General features: G+C 41.4%; 1 protein-coding gene across 1 annotated transcript in view; it reads right to left on the reverse strand.

The window, feature by feature from the left end:
- The window catches only part of prkaca (protein kinase cAMP-activated catalytic subunit alpha), a 57,178-nt gene that overhangs the window by 22,463 nt on the left and 15,121 nt on the right, over positions 1 to 19,594 (reverse strand). Inside the window, exon 2 of the mRNA XM_062970516.1 lies at positions 2,618 to 2,679. Within this exon, the coding sequence (XP_062826586.1) occupies positions 2,618 to 2,679 (62 nt within the window). The remainder of the gene's footprint in view (positions 1 to 2,617; positions 2,680 to 19,594) is intronic.

Consider the following 19,594-nt stretch of genomic DNA (forward strand, 5'->3'; position numbering starts at 1 on the left):
AGGAATCACAGTTAAGAATTTACCACCAGAGGGAGCAAAAGACAACAGTTTTGAAAGAGAAAGACAGAGTCTTCCTAGGAGCCAGCAAAAGACACAACCTTAATCCACAAAGAGTAGGTATGTACAGCAGAGACAGCATTGAGAAAGGGGTTGGACCTGGTGGCTTCTTCCAACTGAATAATAATAATAATAATAATAATAATAATAATAATAATAATAATAATAATAATTTTTGTACCCCATCATTGTTGTTGTATATAAGTTTCAAAAAATATTTACTTCTCTTATTATTTTACTACTGCTTGTAAGTGGATTTGTGTCTTTGTCTTTTCTCCTTCCACCCACTTCTCCTGCTGCCCCAGTCTTCCCTAAAAGCTTGACTTCTTACTTTGCTCCCCTGTCCCATACCTTTCCCTACTTCCATCCACCTGAATGAGTGAGCAAAGGAAGGAACACATATGCGGTTGGGCTGTAGAGAAATTTACTGGTTTTTTGCACTTTCCTGGAGGTCTTTCACCTCCATGAAAGTTGAGGCTAGGATGCAATAATGTCTGAAATGTTTCTTGCAGCCCCCCCCCCCCCCTTTGAGCAACTACCCTGTTTCCCCGAAAATAAGACATCCCCAGAAAATAAGACCTAGTAGAGGTTTTGCTGAATTGCTAAATATAAGGACTCCCCTGAAAGTAATACCTAGTAAAGTTTTTGTATGGAACCATGCCCGCCAAACAGAACACCAGAGCTTGCAGGATCGGTAAATGTACGTACCATAGATTGTTGTACATGTAAATAATGGTAGTAACAAGAAATTCTTGATAAGATTCACAGTTTGTTTGGTTATGCTGGTTTGTGATGACAACTACTGTACAGTATATAATAAATGTTCATTTTTTTTTGTTCAACAATAAATGTGAATTCTTCTTCATGGAAAAATAAGACATCACCTGAAAATAAGACCTAGTACATCTTTGGGAGCAAAAATTAATATAAGACATTGTCTTATTTTCGGGGAAACACGGTACCACCCCACTGAGGGTCCCCTCCAGTTTGAAAACCATAAGATTAATGGAGTTTGATTCCTTGCTCCCAGGTGTCATGTGATTATTTAGGTTGAGTTATTTGTCAAAGTTTTATTTATGTATCCCTTGGCTAGACAATGATTTTGGACAGTGGTGAATCTTATCAGAATCTTTTTATTTATTTAAAGCCTTTGTTTATTAGCTCTGATTCCATTAGGGCCCTGAAGGTGATATACAATAGTTAAAAACATATAAAACATTAAATAGGTGACTAAGAATAATTAAAACCAAACTAAAAAGCCTCTTTTAAAATAGCTCTAAAACCACAGCATGTTCCAAGTCATCTCAAAGCTAAATCAAAGCAAAATAACCTAGTCCAAATTAGTGTCTCCCATATTAAAATCATACGACTAATAAAAGTGTGAAACTTCTGTCTTGCACCTCTAACTACAATCTATCTTCAAATCCACAAAGAACAGTAGAGCCACATGAAATCACACAAGCTTTTTTTTAGCTCTGCAAGACCAAGACATATCTATCTATCTATTTGTGGGGAGGAGAGAGAAAAGGTTTTTAAGAAACTCAAAATGCCCACCTTCATTTTCTAGATAGTGAGGTGGCAATTCTGACATATTTCTTAATTCAACCTTATAATTACAAAGTAATTCATAAGTGCCTTTAGACCTCTCCTGGGCCTAAAACACACAGGGAAGGATGTCAAAACTGCTTCTCACAGGACCTGCAGGAGGCATTTTGAGGGTATTTTAAAAGTAAAAACTGCTATTAAACATTTGAGGGGAAGGGAGTGCAATGGTTGAGCTCCCTGTGATCTGGCCAGGGCATGTGTGTGGCCTTCAGAACACAGCTGATCAACTCTGCTCTGGTATAAACTGTGCAACATCTTTCTCAGACCCCATTTTCCTTGACACAACAACTTAGCATGCTAACTCTGTCTTCAATTTTACTAGCAGTAAATGAACATTTTCAGACTATACTTCTCAGACATTAATGAAAGTGAAATTGTTCATTTTTCTAAACAGCAGAAGTGGAATAATATATCTCTGACAATGCAACATCACATCTAAATTAGGGCTCTGATCCCTATATGTGCTGATATCTCACAAGCATTGATGCCAGTTCTTCCCAAGCTAACTGATGTGGGCAGATCTACTTTTTCAGTGTGCCTGTAACCAATACTGTATTTGTGTCAAGATTTACACTGTTTCTTGGAAATATAATGTAGACTGTCACCCAATGGCTTGCAGACTGGCATGAGTCCATGGACCTCTGCTTTTAGTAGTACCAGCTTAGGCCATAGATCGGTCAGGATAATATAAACACAATATGGAGAGCCTGACACCAGGGGTGGAAACAGTGAGGCCTTTTAGATATTGCTGAACTGCAACTCCCAGGATTCCTCATCATTGGCTCTACTGGCTAGACAATTTAGCAGCATCTGGCAGCTTGCATAGTTATGGCTGCTTTTGTCTTACTTCCCTAGTGTCACCTCCAAAGTTAGCCTAAAATGTTTAGAACAAGAGTAGTAAGCCCCAACCCATGATGTCAAAGGTCAAGGAAAAGAGGACACATTACCACCATACCTGTGCTGGGTTCTCCCATTTCTTGAGGAAATCTTCTTTGGCTTTGGCAAGAAACTCTTTCACTGCAAGGAAGCAGAGACAGAGAAATAGCATTAAAAGGAGAGGACATTTCAGTAACTAAACTATCAAAAACATCTGGGGAGTCAGAGAGGCTTGTCTAGAAAGAAAGAATCCCTTATACCTTGCTAATTCTAATTTTTTTTAGTGGCATCTTGGAAGTACTATCACAAATGGAGAAATTGGTTTGCAAATTACTGCAAAGAGTAATGCTTTCCAGCAAATACAGATTCCTGGAGGGCAGAGAACAGACACAAAAGTCCCTTTTTAAAGTTTGGCAATTATATTTTAGAACTGGGTGGCGCAACTGCTGACCTGTGGCTGTGCACACAATAGAAATTTACTCAGGAAGTCAATGTGACAAGTGGAGGTCCAAACCTATCCTGGAACAAAGAAGCTGGTAAACCCTGCTTGAAATCGTTGGTATTAGATCTACCAACATGTTGCTCATTTGGAGGAAATGCATCATTATTACAAACCACAGGAAACTTCAATCCAGGATCACAGTTATTTCATTGAGGTGAGGCAACCGTTAAATCTTTTAGATACCCCATTCCTTTCTCCTTACATCCAAAGCCCCTCCATAAGGCCTTTAAGAAAACAGATCCCACCGAAAACATCAAGACCCGGTATAAATCCTGATACATGTTCTATTTGTGTAAACATATTTTTCATCAGGATGACCTTCTCAGCAGGTGCTCTCCAGAAATCAAAATATACTTCAGGAACTGAGCTTTTAAGACTGGAAAATGTATGCCCTGGCAGCAATTCCCCTCACAGAAACTTGACATGCCAGAGTTCCAAACTTATTTTTGGAACAGGCAATGGCAGGTCATCTTCCAAGAGTGAAGTTCATAGGAAAACTCTGGACATGAACCAAGTCTTCTGGGGCTCAGCCAACAATCTAGCATCCTGTGACTCTAAAGGGTAGGAACTCTGAGAACCATGAGTGAACAGCTCAGGAAAAACAAGCTCCCTTCCAACCAGGGCAACACTGGAAGGGGTCCCAAGGTGGGTTGGTGCTGGTTTGGACTTCATTCTGATTGCAAAACCAGTTCAATAACTGGGCTGCAAGAACTGGTGTGTCCTCTATAGGACAGCGGGTCAGTCACTGCACAGCCTATTTTTTTCTCACTCCTCCAACTGTGCTGGGAATTGAAGACTTATAGCACTGTTGTTTGTGGAGGAGTGATATATCACATGCAGATCATTATGATATCCTCAAGGATAGTGTTCAGGCCAGCTTAGGCCCTACAAACAAGAGAATCCTAGTATCAAAGTCTAATGGCAACTGCCTAATGCCCCTGACATATTCTATATTTGCAAGGCAGGCATACATGTCTCACCATACATAAACCCATACAAACATGCTACATGTGGTATTGTCTGTCTTTCTTAAGCTACAAGAGCATGATGGTACCAGGTATGTTTATGAATAATAAACATACCTGGTGCCATCATTATTTAACAGAATTATTAAACCAAGTTAATGATAGGATAGTTCTATTTGAGTATGTTATTATCAAAAACGTCAAAACAGTTTTGGGGTTGGAAATGAAATGAACAAAAAATATTTAGGGGGGAAAGGTTTCCAGAAATACTTCAGGGCTAGGCTTTAGAAGTCAAGGCTCCACACCAGGCTAGATATGAAAAGCTTAAGAGATCAGGCTCCAGATTCTTCTTTCCTAGCTCTCTAAGTAAGAGAGCCCTGCTTATGCTACAACAGTAAATAGCATAAAACTAGAAAAGGGAATATCTTCAGTCTGAAATTAATATCTTATGTTGGATTTGAGGACTTCCAGATCACATCTTCCCTCCCCAACTTATAAGGGGTTTATCACCTTGATTCAGTAATTATTGATACAGTCCCCAATATCTCTATTTTAACTCATTAAGGCCATGAACAGTACATTTTCGATTAACAAGAACAGGCACAGAACTGTCCAAACCTGTAGTTCTTAGCCATGCTAAATGGATCAGCACTAGTAGCAACTCTATTGAGAAGTTGACTGCAGGGACCCTCTGGCTCAGAGATCCCTATCCCCTTTCACAAGTCATGCAGTTCTCCTCGGCTCACTAAGAATGGAGCCTCTGCTCTGAAATCGGTGAAAATACTTCTTCTGTCCTTTCCCTACAGCATGAAATTGGAAAGACAGGAAAATGGAGGAACAACTAGAACAAGTTCTTTTTGGGGTATCGGCTCAGAGCCATTAAGCCGCTGCTATTGCCATTGCCTCCTCCTGCTCCTTTTAGGACAGTTGTCTCAAGAAGGGACATTCTCAGAGCAGCTCTCCACCCAGTTTCTTCACATTGCAGCACTGAGCTGCTGGATTTCCCCGAGACATGCACACAGCAGACGTGGAGCTGCAGCTCAGCCTGTCTGACCTACTTTTTCTTTGTCTCCTGCTTTATCCATATTACTTACAGCTTACACCTTCCCCCACAAATCACAGCTTCCTCCCAGTCCAGAAGCAGATTTTCTGCTGCCACATAAGGGAAATTGGACAGCCCCTCTTCCCTCCCTAAAGCTACGGAGGTTTCAGATAGGCCTTCAAAAAGATTAGGATTTTCCTTCCCCCACCCTCCATCTCCAGAATACTAACCTCTTACATAAGCCATGAAGTATCTCAGATGATGGAGAAGCATCCCAAGCCTTTAGGCCAGACTGAATCTAATCTGACTCCCACCTCAGGCAGGCGGCCACTCTTGCATCACACCAAAAAGGTTCTGCCTGAACCCTAACCATTAGGTCTCCTGGGGTCTAGACCAGGGATGGACACAAAACTGCATTCTTTGCTGCCACTCTATTCGCCAGACTGTGGCTGAGGGACTGGGAGATTATTCATCTCCACAAATGAGCCCCCCATTATGAAGCATGTGGCCTCATTTCATTAGAAAAATTATGTCATTGTGTAGGGAAAGTGTTCAAGAACATAAAACATTCAGACATGGCTTTACATGCATGTACATCATTTACAAAAACAAAGAAAAAGAGACGAGATACTCAAGTGTCATACATGTGGTTTTCGCTGTGTGAACGTATGGACGCATTCTTTTCCCTTCCTTGTGAAACTTTAGGTAAAATGTAGTTGGAGTAGAATAAAATTAGCTTAGGTCTCATCAACCACATGTTGGTTATCTCATTCAGATTTTCTCTAGCGTTGCAAAGGTGTCTTATTTGCTGACACTGCCTGGTGTGACTACATAGAAGAGGTATTCCACAGGCTTGTCTATAAACTGTTGTAAGCCGCCCTGAGTCCCCCCGGGTGAGAAAGGCGGGGTATAAATGCTGGAAATAAATAAATAAACTTCCTTGTGCCAATGAATTTAATCCGACCATGCACTGCACAAAACAATATTTACTTTTGATAGTTCTGTAGTTACTGCCTAGCAAATAGATGACTTCATATTCTAGACTTCTGAAAGTGAAATGTTCTCTATACTCTTCATTGGCCTTAATACCTTTCATAATAATATACATTATCTAACTAAATGTGAACACTAAGCTGCTCTTCAAAGGAAGCATCACTATCCCAAACATTTCAAGAACCCATTTCTGCACTGTCTCTTCTTCTACAATCTTTTTTAAAATCAGTCCACTAAAATTGCATATAGCAGTCACAGCACAGGCATACCAGAGACTTATAACAGCACACTGTCAGTTTCATTTTCAAACTCTTTCATAGTAATTCCCAATATTATACCTGCCTTTTTTTCACCACAATAGCACACTGAGCTGACGTCAGCATGCTTTCTACTATGACCCCGAGTACTCGCTTTCAGTAGTGACAGCTAATTTAGATCCCATCAATGTATTTGCAGAGTTAGGGATTTTTTATCCTTATATGGAACACTTTGCACGTGTTCACTTTGAATCTTGTCTGCCATTCTGCAATGTTTCCACAGCATTCAACTTGAAGAGTGTCTTTGAAGAAATACACTATTTTGTGGAATGCTTTTTTAAAAGGAAGTTTTCAAACTTATGTGTTTCCCAATAAAATGTCACTATGGAGGTCTTCAGCTGTCTATCTTTAAAAAGAACCCAACAAACCTAGGCCCTTAGCTCTTTGCATTCTCACTCATCTATGCCTTAGTGTTTTGTGAATTTTTGCTTCAGGGTTTGTTTTAACACATTTCTTTTAAGCCATTATTCAGATTCCATGCTGTTGTTGCATTTTGTACAAATGTCTTGTAAGTCCTGAACACAGGAAACTGTCTCATAATGCAAGGTCAGACCTGTAGTCCATCTAGCTCAGCATTGCCAGCACTGTCTGGCAGCCACTCTCTAGGGCAGTGGTTCTCAACCTGTGGTTTCCAAGATGTTTTTGGCCTACAACTCCCAGAAATCCCAGCCAATTTACCAGCTGTTAGAATTTCTGGGAGTTGAAGGCCAAAAACATCTGAGGACCCCAAATTGAGAACCACTGCTCTAGGGTCTCAGGCAGAAGCCCCTTCCAGCTTTCCCTAAAGATGCCCAGGACTGCAGCCGAGCTTTGTGCAAGAAAGTATACATTGAAAATTTGCCCTTCCTGTAGGTAGCGGTTTCTTCCTTTCATATTATAATAATGGCTGAATAATGGCTTAAAAGAAATTCTGGGTACCAGAATCTGGAGTGAAAGAGAAGGGAAGCTTCACTTCTTGCCACCCTTGCACAAAACACCCTAAAGACCTCACCATTCCTGTCAGGAGGATTCAAGCTCATTGGTATGGTGGAGATTCTTCTTGAAAGTACAAGTGAGAAACTGCAACAAAATGATGCAGCATATGCCCAGCTGCAAAGGCTTCCACAACAGGAAGCTGACAGTACTGTTTGAAACACAAATTTATAATTTTATTTTCCAATCTAGCTGAAACATACTACCAATCTACTATAAAATACTTTTTTTTTCATGTCAGGAACAACTGGAGTTGCTTCTGGAGTGAGAGAATTGGCCGTCTGCAAGGACGTTGCCCAAGGGACGCCCGGATGTTTTAATGTTTTACCATCCTTGTGGGAGGCTTCTCTCATGTCCCCGCATGGAGCTAGGGCTGATAAAGGGAGCTCATCCGCGCTCTCTCTGGGTGGGATTCAAACCTGGCAGCCTTCAGGTCAGCAACCCAACCTTCAAGTCACGAGGCTTTTATCCCCTAGGCCACCGGAGAATCCACTATAAAATACTAAAAGAGCTTAGGAGTCCCCTCGGGAAGCTAAGGTGGGATATAAATAAAGTACAGTATTATTATTATTAGGAACTGGGAATTGGCTGCCAGCCTTGAACCCAGGCATTTTATCACCATAAAGTAGGGAAATTTGTGACCCTCCAGATGCTAATTCCATTGCCCACTATCCCTCACCACTAACTACAGTGATAATGGCTGATAGAATGCCAACATGGTATAGAGCGTGTGTAGAAGGTTATGTTACCTTTGTGGCGAATATCCATCCCCTGGCATTCTAGCTCTGATTTTGTTTCTTTTGTCAAATGATACAATCAAACTTCTATGACTCATCTGCGCTCAGCCTATGAACGGTGGAATTCATACAGCGTAACTGGGATAGGAAAACCTTGGCTGTCCAGTTTCTTTGAGCTCCAATTTCCCCCAGCCTTGTTCAATTCAGCCAAAGGCTAGGGCTTATGGGAGCCGAAGTACAAAACATCTAGACAGCAAAAAGTTCTCTTTTTCCATTTCCTCCTTGGAAAATGAAGAGTGGCCACATAAAATAATGAGGATGTCCAGATTTTAACATTGCTCTCCCTGGCAAACACTATGCTCCCAACTTCCAGCAAACAAACACAGGGGTTACTGATCTTCTTGCTCAGAAAATGTCTACACAGAGAGGAATGATTCTAGTACTGTCCCTATACTGGCCTCTGCATACATAATGCCCTAGATGTTTTGAATAACTCCCACTTGCCCAGTTAACATGACCAATGGTAAGGGATCATGGAAGCTTCAGTCCAAAACATCTGCAGGGTACTATGCTGGGGAAGGATGCAAGACTGTAAACATTACAAAAGTCCTGGAAGCTGTTATACAATTTCAGTCAATTATTTTTCTCCAGTTCAAAAATTCTGCATGCCTAGGGAGTTCCTCCAATATGCAGAAGGCACTGCATTATTTCTGGCTGGCCCCATTTCACTTCCAAACTGATGAGAACTCAACAACACAAGTCCAAACTAGAGAAAAGGATGTGGTCCTTATAATCTGAACTGCATGGGAAGACACTCATGTCTTGAAATAGATGGTTTCCTAAGTACTGATACTTAGCTTTTTGTAACTGTCACTTAAAGCACTGAAATTCAAGATCCTATTATGACCGATTTTTGTCTATCCCTTTTGTGTAATGCAAAGGAGACAGACTGCAAAATCAGGCTGTGGAGGCCAGGCACAGAAAGGACAGCAAGTGAGAAAAAGAATTAGACAAGCACATAGAGAAAGAATAGGAGTAAGAAAAAAGAAGAAGAGAAAGAAAAGGGGGAGGAAAAGGGGAGAAAAGGGGCACAACATAATTCTCTGGGCTTAAATTGTAGGTTCTGATCTGGAAAGGAAAATATTGGAATCTTCTTCCAAAACCTAGGACATATATTTGTTTGTTTAGCCATTCAAATATTTTAAATGTTGTTTTAAGCGATTGCTTTGAATTAAAAGAACACATGACTTGTAACTTTTGAGTCCTGTCATGCAAATTATCAGGAAGACAAAAGGCCCCTTGAAGAAATATTTTCAACCATTTCTGCCCGAGAGATGTGCTAGAAACATTCCTTTGTCTGCTCACTAGAGGGCTCTTGCACCTTTCTTGGATTGCCAGTTCTTTTGCTTGCTGCGTCTGGAGAAACAACACAGACAGCAGTGAGCTATGGGAAGGATCCACACCCGCCTCTTCCGTCCCACTTAGGCGTTCCTCCTCACTCACTAACATTTTCAAAGACAGCCACACTCCTAAACTTGTTCAGGCTATGATTGAACAAGAATGCCACCAATGCTGCTAAATTGCTGGCTGAGTGGAAACAACAAGGAGAGAAGGAGGAATTGATGGATGTGTCTGATTTTGACAAAGACCCAGGTGTTAAAAGCAGCACTTTTCACATACAAAATTTTTTCTCTGTGACACCATTTGGCTGAAAGCACCCCTGGCAAAAAATAAATAAATTATGAAGGCATTTTCTATTAATGTCAGGTTGGTCAGACTCCACAAATCCAGTTTATGGAACTGCTCGGCCGTGTCCAATTGCACAAGGGCCTAACACACTGACCTATGCCAAGATAAACACCAGAGGATAGGGAGCTAATAGAGATGCAACTATAGTAATCTTTCAAAGCCTCTGGTGTCTCCCATCCTTTCTCACTGTTTCCAAACACAACTGGGAGCTCACATCGCTGATGGACGAACCAAAGGTCATCAATCCACTTCATGGCATTAAGCTCAATGCAAATCTTTTGACTCTGAATTTTTCCCCTATTAAGGTTTATAGACTCCTTTGCCAAGCAAAAACTGCTTTAATCAGATATTATGCCTCATCTCTCTTCCCCTCTGAGAAGAACAAAGCCATTGGTTTTCTCCAAAGGAGAAAGCATCTTGTTCAGCACAGAAGGGCACCCAGAGAAAGTTGTAAGAGATGAAAGGTCATCAATAAGACACATGTAATTGTGGTTGCATATGATTTCCATGAACATAGAAGGCATGAAGCATTATTTGGTGGGTATGTTGCGTTTCTTTGCCACTCAGTCTTGTAAGAATTTTTTAAGGAGAAGATTCCAACCTCATTATTTCAGCCTGTTGTTGTTGTTGTTGTTGTTGTTAATAATATTATTATTATTATTATTACCCCGCTTTATCTCCCCCGAAGGGGACTCAAAGCAGCTTAACATAAAAACATTAGCACAACATTCAAAATATACAAATATTAAAACAGAATTAAATATAAACATAGAATCATAGAATCATAGAGATGGAAGAGACCTCACGGGCCATCCAGTCCAACCCCCTGCAAGAAACAGGAAAATCTCATTCAAAGCACCCCCGATAGATGGTCATCCAGCCTCTGCTTAAAAGCCTCCAAAGAAGGAGCTTCCACCACAGTCCGGGGCAGAGAGTTCCAATGTTGAACAGTACTTGACAGACTAGAGAGATGGGCCGAAACTAACAAAATGAAGTTCAACAGGGACAAATGCAAGATACTTCACTTCGGCAGAAAAAAATGGAAATCAAAGATACAGAATGGGGGACGCCTGGCTTGACAGCAGTGTGTGCGAAAAAGACCTTGGAGTCCTCGTGGACAACAAGTTAAACATGAGCCAACAATGTGATGCAGCAGCTAAAAAAGCCAACGGGATTCTGGCCTGCATCAATAGGAGAATAGCGTCTAGATCCAGGGAAGTCATGCTCCCCCTCTATTCTGCCTTGGTCAGACCACACCTGGAATACTGTGTCCAATTCTGGGCACCACAGTTGAAGGGAGATGTTGACAAGCTGGAAAGCGTCCAGAGGAGGGCAACTAAAATGATCAAAGGTCTGGAGAACAAGCCCTATGAGGAGCAGCTTAAAGAACTAGGCATGTTTAGCCTGCAAAAGAGAAGGCTGAGAGGAGACATGATAGCCATGTACAAATACGTGAAGGGAAGTCATAGGGAGGAGGGAGCAAGCTTGTTTTCTGCTGCCCTGCAGACTAAGACACGGAACAATGGCTTCAAACTACAGGAAAGGAGATTCCACCTGAACATCAGGAAGAACTTCCTCACTGTGAGGGCTGTTCGGCAGTGGAACTCTCTTCCCCGGGCTGTGGTGGAGGCTCCTTCCTTGGAGGCTTTTAAGCAGAGGCTGGATGGCCATCTGTCGGGGGTGCTTTGAATGCGATTTCCTGCTTCTTGGCAGGGGGTTGGACTGGATGGCCCATGAGGTCTCTTCCAACTCTACTATTCTATGATTCTATGATTCTATGAGTATTAAAAGATTCATACGGTAGTTAAAACAATGCTAACGTATTTGATGCATATTCAAAGCTAAAACTACAGCATCCCCTGAACTGATCTTAAAAACCTTCATCTTTAAAAGCCTGCCTGAATAGAAAGGTTTTAGCCTGCTCCCGGAAGGACAGCAGGGAGGGGGGCATTCTGGCTTCCCTGGGAAGAAGGGAGTTCCAGAGTAGCGGGACAGCCACTGAGAAAGCCCTCTCTTTTGCTCCCATCAACTGGGCCTCTCCTGAAGATCTCAGGGCCAGGCAGGTTCATACAAGGGGATGCGGTTGGCCAAATAGCCTGAACCTGAACCAATCAGCTGCTTTCTCTGTGCACTGAAATTGTCAAGAAAGAACATTTCATGCTATATTTGGTGAAAAGAGAATATAAAAAGAAATCTGTATTAATGGTGATAGCCACAGTGTACTTTACAAGGTGCAGAAATTTGTGGTAGAGACTAACACAATTTTTAAAGAAGTGATTGTGGCGATTTCTATATCTTGGCAGATAGTACAATCTGGTAAAATAAAAACAAAGTCTAGATTATCCTAAAATGTCAACCTCATTGTATATTAGAAAGGAAGATGCGGAATTATTCTGAATTGACTGCATCCTCATTGTTCACTCCATCTATGTGAGAGATAGGGGTTGGAACCGAAGTAGAGGCACATCTGCTTTGCAATCAAGGAATCCTAGGTTCAATCTATGGCATTCCTGGGCAGGTCTGGGGAAGACCCCCCATCCAAAACTCTGGAGCCCAAATGGAAGTTGGCAGAAATCAGGTATCCCGAACCAGGTGTTTTGAACTACAATTACCATAAGACACAGATAACATAGCCAATGACCAGGTATGGTGGGAGTCACAATCCCTAACATTTGAAAGGCCAAGGGTTCAGCAAACATCTTTTGTAGACAGTACTGAGCTGGACGGACTAACAGTCTCACAATATAAGGTAGCTTCTTGTGTCATCTGCCAACCAACATGGTTTGGGGCCTCCTTGGCCTTTTTAAATAATGCAGAGTTTTTTAGTTAACCAGAAAATAAACCTTCAATTTACTTCCTGATTAAATAAAAGGCATCTCTCAGTCATTCACATAAAACAGCCAGTGGCAGGTCCAAAAATATGACAAACTGCCTTCCACATTCCCCACAAGTTAGGAGGCACATTTTTAGTACTGCAAAAATTAAGAACATTTTTAAAAGACCCACAGGAGGCTGGGGATTCAGAAGCACTGTGTTCTCATTTTTAGTGGCTCAGCACACCGATCCTGGGATTCAGTTTCTGGCTGTAGTTATGTTTTGCCCTGTATGCTGATTTGCCGTCCTTGAATCCTAGCCTTCCTATTTCGGCTGCCAATAAACAGCAGAATAAATATGGTGTTGTGCTCAGAGTTTGGACAAGAATTGTAGGGACCTTGCTTCACATCTTTCATATCACTGGACAGTTTTGGGCAAGTCACTCTCTCAAGTTCCCTCATTTAACCTATTTCATAGAATTGCTCTGAGGTACTATGCCTAATATCCTAAGTTCCCTGAAGGCAGGGCGAGATGTAAAGCTAACCTCTTTTTAAAATTGAAAACCCACTCCCTCTAAAATAGCAGTTCTCAACCTGTTGGTCACGACCACTTTAGGGACTGAACAACTCTTTCAAAGGGGTCTCCTGAGACTATTGGAAAACACGTATTTCCAGTGGTCTTAGAAACCGAAACACGTCTAACTTTTTCCAGAAGCCTCTTCTTCTCTGGAGGGAGGTGGTGCCCCGAGTCTCCGTTGGGGAGATGGTGGCGGGGTATAAATAAAGTTTTTTATTATTATTATTATTATTATGTCACTCAGCCCCACCCCCTCTTCCCCTCCACCATTTTGGAACCAAGAGGGAAGAGGATGGAGGAGGAGGAGGTGGAGATGAGAAGAGAGAAGGTGAGAGAGGGGGGCCTAGGGAGGGGTGGCCTGGAGTGAGGGCAGGGCTTACAGAGGGATGGTGTGGCCCCTCCATGGCCGAATCTCAGGGAGAAAGAGAAATAACAATGAAAGTACATCCTGCATATCAGACATTTACATTATGATTCATAACAGTAGCAAAATTACAGTTATGAAGTAGCAACGAAGATAATTTTATGGTTGAGGGTCACCACAACATGAGGAACTGTCATGACATTTGGAAAGTTGAGAACCACTGCTCTAAAAATATTGCACAAGCCAAATGAAATAAATATTTATGCCACTTCTTTATTTGATTCTAGCTGCAGACTTGATACTTAAGTCATAAATATATTTTAAAGGTAGAAAAAGAATGGTGTTTAAAATACTGGGCTTCTTACACTTGGCTATATTAATTTTTCTAATGTCTATCCATGTCAATTGCCAATTGTGCTGTGTTAATAATACTATGGCACCACATCATTGGAGTAGGTGGGAAAGCATTGAGTCATGCATTGGGAGCATCTGAGAGAAGTGACACTGATTTGAACACACTTTGGACCAGGACTCTTAAGATACTTAAGGATTCCTCAGAGAGCATGCAATAGTTACACATCAGTCTCATCACTTACTTCTCAAGGGGCTTGTTAGCAAATATAATGATGGGGTTTTGTTGTTGTTTTGGTAATCTTGTGAAGAATGAAATCTGTTGCATTGGGTATATCTTGATTTAACTCTTCCACTGCCAGCAAGACCACAATGAGACTGCACTGTAAATTCATGCTAAATACAATGTTTATTTAAATCCCCAAGAAATCCCACTTAATGCTGCAACCTATGAATGACTTAAAAACCTTCCCATGTTAATTTTTCTTGGCAACGGTACTATTCCTTTCTCACCATGACTAATTTCTTCCACTATAATGAGAATAAACTGAGCTATTTGCACATAGGAACCGGTTTACAAAGGATGGGACTGAACCAGGTATCCCTGACTGTCTCACATTCTCCCCAAAGCTTACATGTGTATGACGCTTCTAGAGTGGACTGAAGGAAAGAATGGTTGAGGGCAAAGCTATGGCAAGGAAGGTGGAGATGACTGCATGATGGAACTGAACATAGAATTAGACTCCTCATAATAAACATTTTTGTGGTTGGCTTGGAAGAAAAGGGGATTACAGTAGAGTCTCACTTATCCAACATAAACGGGCCGGCAGAATGTTGGATAAGTGAATATGTTGGATAATAAGGAGAGATTAAGAAAAAGCCTATTAAACATCAAAATAAGGTTATGAGTTTACAAATTAAGCACCAAAACATCATGTTATATAACAAATTTGACAGAAAAAGTAGTTCATTACACATTAATGCTATGTAGTTATTACTGTATTTACGAATTTAGCACCAAAATATCATGATATATTGAAAACATTGACTACAAAAATGCGTTGGATAATCCAGAACGTTGGATAAGTGAGACTCTACTGTATTTCAAAGATGAAACTGTACCCACATCCCCTAGTGAGTGTGGAGGCCTATTAAACTTTTAATTATTAAACTTTAATTATACGATGTGGTTAAAAATTCCTAGGGGATACATCTGTAAGGTCATCTAACCTCCCCTCATTCCTGGAAGAACTTCACCCAAGTCTATGCAGTGGTGAAAGCCCACAAACATAAATTTCCAAAAATAAAAAAAACTCTACTTACAGGTATCACTGAAGGACAGACACATATAATTTTAAACGCATCATTAGATAGCCAGGGTGTCCTTTTATGCCATTATTCAAAATAGCAATTAGCACAGTAGCAGCAGCTAGAGGCCACACTGTTTTGTGTTAGTACAAGATAGGCAGATACAGCAATGTTCCAAGAGGAAACAACAGCTTTGAGCTGTTCAAGGCACATACTTTCTGGGAAGAAAATGAACTCCCAAAAGAATAGAAAAGTAATTCCTCAGGGCTGAATTCTTCAAGATTAACTATTTAAATCATTAGTCAAATCGAACAACAGCCAAAGCTGCTGATTTTCTAATGAGGCCACATGTGAGGAGTTCACACCTATCTAGTCAAATAATTTACCATAGTATAGATAAAATCACAAAATCCACATATGCCCTATGAGGCTGGGTCATTTTCCTGGCATACACCAACTTGCAAGAAGCAGAACCATCCAGTACCAAAGGGGCATGGGGAGGAGGGGAGGAGAAAGAACCCACCACCCCTTTACCCCATCCAAGACCCCATTATTGCTTACCATCCATTCAGTGGCTCTGAACCCCTGGAGTCCACCTGATGACCCTGCTGTTCCTGCAGCTGGACGCATACAGCTAAGAGGTCACAACGGGTGGCAAGGAAGGGCTGACCCGACAGCTCATGGGGGACTTTGCCCCTGGCATCAAAAGCAAACATGGACCCTGCTTGGGAATCAGCCTGTCCTGAAAGCCAAAGAGTGTCCCTAGCCAGCATAGGGCTGAGCGCAGCTCCAGAACACGCCTGGTTCGCCTTCTCTCCCTTTCCCGAGAATGAATCAGTATAGACCTTGTTACACCCAATTAGAGGGGTCCACCATAGCACCTGAAAAGTCCTCTCCGGCAACACGGGCTGCTCTCTTAGGCACAGAAGGCTCTGTCTTGAAGGTCAATCAAACTGGGGTGCCAGGTTGGAGAACAAAGTGATCCCAAGACAATGTGGTCTCTATCTAGGGAGAGAGCCCCTAGGGATGCTATGTAGGCAGACTCCCCTCTCTGTCACAGTTCCCTGAAGTCCAGAAAACAACTGCTCTGTTAAGTGGGGCAACTGGTTATGAAACAATGCCTTCCAACAGCACAGTGGGGGAAGGGTGGAGAGGCCAGGGGGTCACATGATGGCAATGCAATGAGGGAGGGAAGGAGTACAGGGAAAAGAGGCTGCTAGTCACTGGAGTTCAGAGACCTATTAAAAAGCCTGCCACAGACCCTCCCACACTCTCCTGAATGCTTGTCCAAGTCAGAGCCAACCTGGATTATTAGACAACAGTTTGTTTTCACATTGTGCCCTGTGCCTCTCCCTTCTACTCTGCAGCAGCAACAGATTGAGGGGAAAGGTAACACAATAAATGAAAGGCAAGCCTCAAGCAGGGCCTTGCGATTTTTATTCTTTTAGAAAAAAATGGCTAGGAACCCAGGCATGCCTCCTTGCAATTTTCTCATTCTCTGAAGATATCTATCATCAATGCCTGCCTCATTCTTCTTTTGGCTATTGCTCACTTGTCTGTCTCTTATGTTTTCACTTTGATATATATGATGTGAAAGGTGACATGGAGTTTCTCAGACAAGAGGAAGCCCCCGAAGATTAAGAAAGCAGTCACTCTTGAAAAACAGAGTGGATTGCTCAACAGAAGCAAAGAATGCTTGCCAAGGACAGATATCCTCATGTCTTTATTCCATTAATGAAACAGGTTAACACAGACTTAAGGTAATGTATACAGGATCCATTCCCAATCTCAAAGAATCTGGCAAGGGAGAGGAAGAGCTATTTGTTTACACCTTCCTTGCAGGTGAAAGCCAGAAGATAATAAGGCATGACAGATACACCTTGATAGAGAGAGGCAATTGCCAATTTACAACAGGCTTGGGTGTGTTCAGCTTCACAGCACTCTCAATAGGTGCTGGCAAGACAATAGTCAGGCTATACTGGACCGCATGTGATCATGCAGAAACACAAGGAAAGAAGGAAACAGATTATCTAGCTTCAGAAAAGATCCAATGTAGTGTCATAGTTTGAGCACTGGGCTTTGGTAAGAAGAGTTCAAATCCCCACTCAGCTGCATAAAATGCACTGGGTGGCCTCAGGCAAGGCAAACTCTCTTAGCCTCAGAGGGAGGCAAAGACAAACAAAACTCCTCTGAACAAACCTTACCAAGAAAACCCCATGATAGGGTCACTGTAAGTTGGAAATGACTTGAAGGCACATAGCAGCCATCTAACTTTAGCATATCCTACTACTCCTTCTTGAGATAATACTGAAACATGTATATCAATAAACCAGAGAGTTTTGTTATCACACTAGCTATCAGAAATAATAAGAGATCCAAATATAGTTTGTACAATGCAGCATCAAAAGGTCCCAGGCTTTGGTTGTTCCCTCTAGTCAGAAGCAAACTATCAAGCAAGGAACCATGACTGCTACACCTAGTCACCAAATAAAGGTAAATCCCAACAGAGGAAGCAATAGCATCAATCCAACCTTTCCAATCTCAAGTGCAGAAGTGGATTAAAAACATCTACTTGTGGGACATCAGCAGATAACTCTTGATCAGACTTAGTAAATAAGTAGTAAGTAAGTAAAAGTTTATTTGTATACCGCCCTCTCTCCTGAAAGGGACTCAGGGTGGTTTCCAATATAAAATCAGCATAAAACATTGTACAATAAAACACTGAAAACACTATAAAACGTTATAAGAATTAAAAACAAAAACAAAACATAACAATTTACTAAAACAATCACATAAACAGAAGGAATATAATCACTCAAATAACATATGAATCTGAAAAGAAAAAAGACCACTGGGATGGAGGAGAGGATGGCCTGGAGGGACCAATAGAACTAAAATACAATGTTATATTCTAAGATGCTTTGGGGCAGAGGAATATAGTGCAATGTTTCAAGTCAAAGAGATGGCCTGTGCAACTACTATAGCTATGGGCTCGGTTATCCAAAGGCGCAGCGGAAGAGCCAGGTTTTAAGCAGCTTTTTGAAGGAAGCCAGGGTGGGTGCTTGCCAGATCTCCTCCGGAAGGGAATTCCAGATCCGGGGAGCAATGAACACTATCTACCATGTGCTATTTGTAGCAAGCAGATGAGAGGGAGATGCTGTCTGAAGGTGCAAAGTTCTGAAAGGTAACATAACTGAAGAAATAATGGATGGCAGGTTCTGGGAAGAGGGAGAGCTAGAGAATCATTCTCCCAGCTCTATGGTTCTATTAAAAAGAGCTTAGGCATCCCCCTGTTGGAAAGGGCTTGAACAATAGATTCCTGCATGAGCAGAGAATTAGACGAGATGGCCCCAGGTATATAATACTAGTTACTACTATCAGTTATTATATCTTGGTTACTTACACTTGCACCAGCTTCACTTAGAAGCCCAGAGTCACTGTGTTGGAAATCAGTGGCACATGAAGGTTCAACCTGCTTTTTTATTTGCTGTGCCATCTTCTGCCAACATCAAAGTAAGGCAAAGGGAAAGCATTGCCTTTGGCATGGGTTGCATTGAACTTAAATGCTAGGCTAAAGATCAAATTTATATGGAAAGATAGACTAAGATATAGTTGGTGCAAGACATAGCAAAAACTTGCTGACAGAAACAGGCTGCCCACAAAGACCACAGAAGCAGCATTCCAATAACAGCATAAGCTTCTGACAGATTTACAACCATAATTGTATGATTTTTAACACCATGGGCCTGACGAAGAAGCCAGTGGAGCTTCAAAAGCTTGCATGAAGTGTTTTGTGCATTTTGGTTGATCAATAAAGGTATCACTCGCTTGGGATTTTGTTTTATTTTGCTATATGGTCAACATGGATACACCTGAATATGTAAACAGAGGCTTGTTTCTTCTAGAGGTTCATATTGTTCTAACATACCATATTCTCAGCTGAGTATCTAACACAAACATATCAATAGTCACTGCAAAGCCATAGTTGCCCCAGGCAGCTGAACCTTCAATTATTGAACTTCTTTTCTCTGGAGGCCAGTTGTAGGATCCATGGAACTTTTCAGTAATCATGTAGCATGGCCTTGATTTGCATTGTCATTTGGTGAATAATATTAAGGAACCCTGACATTGTTTTAGCCTTTCCTCCCCCTTTTTGGAAATCTTATTTGTTGACTTAAGTATTTCAAGAAAATATATCAAACTTAGATTGCTATCAGGGTGACTTACTTCAAAAGAAAAATAATGTTCCAACCACTGGAATCTAACTCTCTAGCTTTTTGAAGTTTTCAGCTTTCAACATTCATTGCTATTCTCCCTTTTCCTTTTTTTAGAATCATGGACTTCCAGCAGTTCACACTTACTTTCT

Source organism: Anolis carolinensis, chromosome 2, assembly GCF_035594765.1.
Source record: "Anolis carolinensis isolate JA03-04 chromosome 2, rAnoCar3.1.pri, whole genome shotgun sequence".
Classification (NCBI taxonomy): domain Eukaryota; kingdom Metazoa; phylum Chordata; class Lepidosauria; order Squamata; family Dactyloidae; genus Anolis; species Anolis carolinensis.